Raw genomic sequence first — 7,561 nt, 5'->3', positions numbered from 1 at the left:
AAAAAAACTAACATGATAATATCTTATCAATTGCATTTATTCAATCCAATGATAATGTATGACAAAGGAAAGAGAGAGAAATTCTAGGTAGAGATTGAGAAATATACTGTCGAAAGATACAACATTTTCGGGTAAAGCAGCTTAAAACTGGATTCAATCTTCTCCAAGCATGCAGTAGCTCAGATCATAGAATACTATTCAACATCTTTTTTACCTGAAAGATGATCTCTAAGACTTCCACGAGCAGCATATTCATAAACAAGTCCAAGTTGATTGCTGTCTCTACAGTACCCGATCAAAGACACTAAGTTCCTGTGATGGACCCTCGATAAGAGAAGAGCCTGCAACCCAAAGAGGAAGATATATACTTAATTTCATTCATAACCTATTTGTTCATTAAAATGGTAGTCCACCAAAATGCATTCATATAGATTGCATACCTCGGCTTGAAACTCTTTCAGCCCATGTGATCTGGAGCCAGAATTTGCAGACATGGACTCCTCAGATGATGTCCCTTTGACCATCCGATGTGAGTGCAAAAGTTTTACTGCAGCTTCAGTGCCATCATGTAATCGACCATGGTAAACATTCCCAAACCCCCCCTTTCCAAGTACAAGATCAAAATTGTTGGTGATGGCCTTCAATTCATCATATGTAAATCTATGGGTTTCGGGTATAGCAAGCGAGTCTTGAATTGGCGGCGCTATTATTTCATTAAAAGAAACAAAAAGAGTGCTGTTAACAATGCTTCTCATTGTAATGAAGGTGAAGTTTCTAGTACAGAATTCCAAAACATGCATCCGCAAGTCACTTCTAACCTCCAGAGAGAAATTTCATGAGCTATGAATCATAATAACTCATATACCTACCAATGATCACTTTCCATTGTCTGTATGTTGATAGCATACAAGTAAATGAAGGAGTTAATTTAGAAAAGTTGTGTAGATAATTCTAAAACAGACTCTATAATAATGAGCGTAAAGAACATTGATGAGCCTAAAACATACTTTACAAATATAAAGGTGAAAAAGTTAGCTAAAAATTAACTAACTTAATTTTAGGCAATCACACTTATATGCAAGGTTTGTCAAGCTTTGGTAGAATGGTAGATAATAAATTATTATTTATCAATGCACTAGTTGTTTATAAGTTTGTATTACACATGACTTAAAAATTGACTCACTTAATCTTGATCTATTTGATAAAGAACTTAGCTTTATCAAAATTTTAATCTCAGGCAGAATTTAGACAAGACTAGAATTGAAAAAGATCAGCATAATTACACCCCAAATCAGAGTTGGGAAGGTTCATCATAATGAATGGTCTTATGGAATAGAAACTTCCCTTGAAGTAGTGTGTGGTATCAACCGTAAGCTTACATCTGTTTTAGCTGTTCGCTCCAACTAAACCATAAAAATATTTAGATAAAGATGTTGTTTGGATGCTAACATCTACGGAAGATACAGTAACCAAGCTAGAAATCCTTGCTTTACGAGTCTCACTTTTGTTACCGTAGATAAAAGAGAAAAAAAAATCTTTTCAGCAATAAAAGAAGTTACTTTTCTCTATGATATCAGAGAAGACATGTCCTGATATTATTTATACAGGTTAAGAGTTCTATCTCACATCTAACATTGCCTTTTCGCAGAAGAAGAAAAGCACATCTAACATTGCCTTTCGTTGAAAAAGAGAAGGACATTATACAACATAATTGTATGTTTATAAGCTATTACTTGCTTAAAACCACTTACATAATTTTGTTGTAGATTTTCTTCTCCTCAAGAAGAATAAAAGCAATGATAGGAGCAGCAGTATAATCAGCGCTGGCACGACAGAGATCAGCACAATGGTGACTGTAGCAAGCTTCCTTCCTTCGCTGCCAATTTGACATGTACTATGACAGAGACATATATCGGGATTGTTGTCCACTCTTTGCAGAACATAAAGTTCATAAGACATTAGTATTAGGTAGAAGGAATTGTGGGAAGATTTGGGATGTTAGACTACAGCACAAACCTCAACTCAAGCAATCCTTTTGATTGTCCATCACACAAAGAAGCTGGAATAGGCCCATTGAGTCGGTTATTTGACAAAATTCTGCAAAAAGTTTGATATTGCTCTACCATTAGCATATAATATGTGGAGAGAGAAGTCCTGAAGCATGCGCATGACAAAATTGAAGTTTTCGATGTTGAAAACGCATGCACCAGGTGAATTGTGTAAGAGAGAAAAATCTGTTCTTACAGCACATTGAGTGATGTCAATTCTTCTAAAGAGGGCGGTATTGGGCCCATTAAATCATTGTTTGACAAGTCACTGAGACAAAATACATGGATTACATTAGTTATTGATATGTTTTCATAAGAAATTTCATTAAAAAAAAAAGTAGCTACATGTTGATCTCTATAACTTTGGTCCTTGGAAACCAGATTGCATGAGTAAAGCCATATTAGTTCAGTTTGGATGTTATAGGATGTGGTTAAAGAAAACCCCAAGCTAATGCTTTGGGTTGTAAACTGGTCCATCTGCATTCCTAATTTTGGCAACTAACATGAAAAAACAAAAGCCTTTTGTTTATGGAGTTAGAAAAAGGAGATTAGAAATGAATAAAATACACAGGTAAAAAAGGGTAACAAGTCAATTTCATGCAACATCTACAAATTGTTCTCAAGTTGTCTGCATGATGTTGCTAGCCAGCAGCCTCTGACAATAAATTTAGAAACTTACAAATAGTTAAGGGCCTTCAGATTAGCCAAAGCATTTGGTACAGCACCATTCAACCCATGATAAGAGAGGTTTCTGCAAAAGAAAATAAAGTAGAAATCATTACATCAGAATCAGTGCTTTTTATTGATGTCTTTTAAAACAACCAAATCTTGGAGCTTACAATGAGGTGACTCTTGGGGTACCAGAGCTTGAGTAGGTGCAATTTACTCCACTCCAAATGAATTGCTGCGGAGCACAAGGATCACCCTGCCATATCTTCATCTGATATAATTTCTTTATCCCCATCATAGCATCAGCTGTTAATTTTGCAGGTTAAGCCAATGTCCACCATACTGAATTCAATCTATTGTGAAAAAAATCCAAGGTTGGCATGTAATCGGATGCATGCCATATAGATGATTATTGTAGCCCCCTTGAAACAAATTTTAATATTCATTTCAAAATAGTAAATGGGCACCATGAAGCATTTTGACACAACTCTGCCCGAAAAAATGTTTCACATGCATGAGCACACCTACAGCCACACCTTATATGATTTGGTTTAAACGATAGAATTTTGATCACTGAAAATCATGATGTTGTATGATCTTACCATTGATATTAATATCCAAATTGTGTTTGACCTAGCTTATGAATAACTATCTTGAAATAATATTTACAGGCACAACAGAACCATTAGATACATCACTTGTTGTTCGGTAATCCAGTCATTTTATATATTGTCAATCTCAGTCATATATATTGTTGTCAATCTAACTTTTGTTTATCATTTCAGACATGCCAAATCACCACGAGAAGTAAAAGCGCAGAAGAATATAAATTATGATTTCTGATAATGCATGGTTCAAGTGCTTGGACTCAAAAAGAATAATTAACATTTTTTCCTGAAAAGTATGCATATCCTCTGAACATAGGATTGATAGTTATGCATAATATCTCAAACATTTCATTGCAATAATCAAGTCTTTGGGATTACACTCCAAGTTGACCAAATGAATCCCTACGTAAGTTCCAGTAGACTGATTATTTTAACAAAGGTGGCAGAAAATGTGCTTCATTTTACCTATGCTACAACAAAATAAAGGAAAGAGACAATATATTCATCTTCAACTTAATATGTAAACTTCAAATCAGCAATCAGCTAAATAAGCAAACAACTTATTGTATATGTTCAGGTAAGACACCAGTGAAATGGATAATGCACTGCCAATAACATACTACACTTTTTTCCTTCAGAAAATGGATCAAAGGGGGGGAAAGCATGAATGGTCACATTGCATGTTAGTCTTCAAAAGTGTGCAGGTAATTAATAAGAAAAACACAGTTCATCTTGAGGGGAAAAAAAAGAAGAAGCAGATGATACAAGTTATTGGCCGGACTAGAGCGATGGATGTCCAAAGTAGTGGTGGGATAGCATACCATCGGCTGGATCTGTTGCCACAACTGAAAGATTAATAGGAATGTAAACCTCAGCAGCATTGAGGATGGGGGGAAGGGTGGAACCGGCCACCCTTGTCAGATTAAAATAACCTTTTAAACCTGGGTACGCCAGCCGATGGATGAAATGGACATGAGTTGCCAGTAGATATGCAGGACTGATGTTTTCACTATCGGGTTCCCCATCTGCTCTCACCTGAAAAATTCTACTTCCATTCCCACTTAAATAGTTGAAATCAGCAAAGTGCAAATAGATATAGAATGTTGTTTGAACACTCGAATTGAGGCCATAGCCCAAGGAATAATGCAATGTAAAATTATGTGCAGCAACAGTTGCAGTCCCCATGACCATGCCTGGGACCTCATAAGCATCACCACTAATGGTCTTGATGCCCAAAGTACTGCTTGTAAAATTCCATGTTTCACAACCAATAATATAACTGTTGCAAGGATCCCATGTCCTATCATATTTATCTTCTGGATACCTGTACAGAATGAAATTTGTTAACCAATCTATATTATTAATACAGAGATATGAGATGATAGACTCAACCACTTTTCAAAGGCATAATAAAGAGAGATTATGCTAGTCGTGTTCCTTAAGACTCCTCCTTCGCCACACACGACAATGTTAATCATTGTCCTCATCGAGTTTGCTGTCCTCTCCCAAATTGTGGTAATTATCTATCTCCTGGGATCTCCTATTTCTGATCACTTATTTGTATCAGATACATGTGATTATTTCTGTAGTGTTGGTCCGCTTTTCTTTTTGTTGCATTACTGGAGTCTATAGCAAATTAGTGTAATCAAATTATAACATTATGCTAAGTTCATTTAGCTTGTGCTTCGTGTCTAACTTGTGTAATTATAGAACCATAATTACGGTATTGTTCATTGTAATTTCACTTCTATAGATAATTAAACTTGGATCTTAATTGGGTTTGATTTAGCCTAATCGTCTTTTCTAGCGATGAACACTTTTACTGGACATCTGTGGTTAAAATTGAGAGTCAGTTTAATCAAAATTGTAATTGAAGAGTATACAGAGTCAATTACTTCTACAGTGCAAATGAGTCTTTATGTTTGTTACAATTTTTTGAGATAACCACAAACAGATTATAACACTTTGCTCCCTTTATAGAAGATCAAGGCTCCATCCCTTTCCAAATTTTCAGTAGTGATTCGGCCTCAAAAGAACTACCCTAAGCAATGAATAAAGGAAAGCTGGAGAAAACCCTCGGGTTCAAGAAATCCCCTTTCTCCATGGGAGGCATGAACAATGTACAATCCGTATGGGAGAAGAAATTTCAGCAAGCATGGATTGGAAGGTCTGCGTTACCTGAGGGTGTAGTTGGTGAGGGATCCCAAGTTGTAGCGACTGTGGAACACTAGTGCAGCGGATTGATTCGCGTGCTGGTACGCCAGGTGGTTGTCGATATGCCTCAACTCCAGCGAAGATATGAACGGCGCTCCCAAACCAATGTTGACCAGGCATATCGACAGGGAGTCGGATGGGGCGGCAGTAATAATCTCGGCCCCGTAAAGTGTGTACACCTCGGTGATGTTGATGGTTTGCCAGAGGTTGACACCGACATAGAGATCGAATAGCAGCGGTGGGGCGACGGAGTCCCCAGAGGCTTGGCCGTCGTAGTTGCCGTGAACGAAGGAGGCCCTTACGAGATACCTGTCCCCTTCCTTCAACCCGGGAAAGGTGTAGCAGTTGCGAGTTCCGTCGGGAAAGCTTCGAACGGTGAAACCTTTGTAGGATCGTCGATGTACGTTTCAGCGATTCTGACGTTTCTACCCGTGTCGATGTATCCTTCATCGACTCGGTACAGTATTCCAGTTTCGGAGTCGGTATAGCTACGAGTGGCGCCACAGTCGATGATTTGGGTGATCCGTTCGTATGATATATGTTAGGTTAACTGATAAAGATTAAGATCGAAACTTTCGATCTGTCGACTAATTATATAAGTCCAATATGAATGTCATGAATCGAAATATATATATATATATATATATATATATATATATATATATATATATAGTCTTCGTTAGTTGGAGGTTGAACTCATGACTTTAACATAATATAGAGACGACTTGCAGTGACAGAGTGAATGCATTTGACATGATTTTGTTTTCTGTTAAGAGTATCTTAATATTTATTTTGACTAGAAAAACTTGATATAGAGTAGATTAATAACTTGGATCAGTCTTACCCTTAACTTTTGCAGTATTGAAAGGGTTTATTTATTCTATAGATATTCTATGTATCCGGGGAGAATAAGATGTGAAGAATACTTTGATTCTTCTTGAAAGAAAGATATAAATTATTTGATGTTTAGAGGAAAAGTCTTTATTAATCTTATATAATAAAAATTTTAATTTTCTCTATGTAGGTAGATGAATGTTGTCAAATCATTGTAAATAGAAAAAAATGATGACAACATGTTTATTAAAAAAAAACTGAACTACTAGATAATAATTTTAAAACCATTAAGAAAGATGAGTACCGCTATATCATTATCTATATTATTTCAAATGGCAGCTAATTCAAGGAAGAGAAACTAACAATGAACAAATACCAACAAAAACACTATTAAAGAACTTCTATTTACTAACTACTTCAAATATTGCAGCGGTTCCTTTTGTGAGCTCCATCACCTCCAATTACATACACCTATTAAATCCAAATCTATGCACTTTATGCAATATAAAACAGAAACATCCATAATGTCCACATATAACAACAATGACATATTGAGCTCTTAAATACAAATAAGTTCAAAAGACACCCCACTAATGGATTATTACATCAAGTCTCAAGAGTTTGAATCATAAACGATTTAATTTATTGCCTCGACGCATAACCAAATTCAATCTACTCCTAGGCATATGAAAAAAATTATTGTAAGATTATGTGCCCTTATTTAATTAAGTAAAATATATTATAGATATTATTGGATTTTGATTATGGTTATTGACCAATAGAAAAAAAGTACATGTTAGGAGATACTCTTAATGGGAGGAACTCTCCTAATAAATAGAAGGATCTAGTTCTCATCCTTGCAGATTGATATTCCATATCCGAAGATGGAGACGCTTGTATATCAAATAAGGTTTATTCTTCTGAACAATAAGAAAGGTACGCATCGTAATATATTGTTAGATCCACTTTATTTGATTTCAATATTAGCATAAAAGTTTTTTCGCATTACAGATAGCATGATTACATATTTTATGCAAATAATTGGTATCGAAGCCAAGTTCTTGAGATCAAATATATTAGATCTATTATTTTTGTTTACGATACATGAATGATTCATCGAATATTATTGAGCTGTTTTTTCTATATGATTTGCTCAATTACTAATTATGAGCAATGTATAATTTTATG

At 35.5% G+C, this 7,561-nt stretch overlaps 1 protein-coding gene and 1 long non-coding RNA gene across 2 annotated transcripts; both read right to left on the bottom strand.

The window, feature by feature from the left end:
- On the bottom strand, positions 1-2,791 carry LOC135671414 (uncharacterized). The gene is made up of 3 exons (XR_010512746.1): positions 1,752-2,791; positions 441-703; positions 1-341 (listed from the first exon to the last, which is right to left on the bottom strand). It is a non-coding gene; the product is annotated as an uncharacterized LOC135671414 (long non-coding RNA).
- A 92-nt stretch (positions 2,792-2,883) lies between these two features.
- LOC135671406 (probable LRR receptor-like serine/threonine-protein kinase At1g05700) lies at positions 2,884-5,931 on the bottom strand (the record flags this gene model as incomplete). Its single annotated transcript, XM_065179510.1, has 3 exons — positions 2,884-3,023; positions 4,147-4,649; positions 5,504-5,931. Coding segments are annotated over 3 exons (1,071 nt in total), but the record flags the coding sequence as incomplete, so codon positions are not given.
- Between the last annotated feature and the right edge of the window lie 1,630 nt (positions 5,932-7,561).

The sequence above is a fragment of the Musa acuminata genome, unplaced genomic scaffold (genome assembly GCF_036884655.1).
Source record: "Musa acuminata AAA Group cultivar baxijiao unplaced genomic scaffold, Cavendish_Baxijiao_AAA HiC_scaffold_1139, whole genome shotgun sequence".
NCBI classification, from domain to species: domain Eukaryota; kingdom Viridiplantae; phylum Streptophyta; class Magnoliopsida; order Zingiberales; family Musaceae; genus Musa; species Musa acuminata.
Note: the sequence above shows the minus strand (reverse complement) of the source record. Positions and strands in the feature narration are given on the sequence as shown.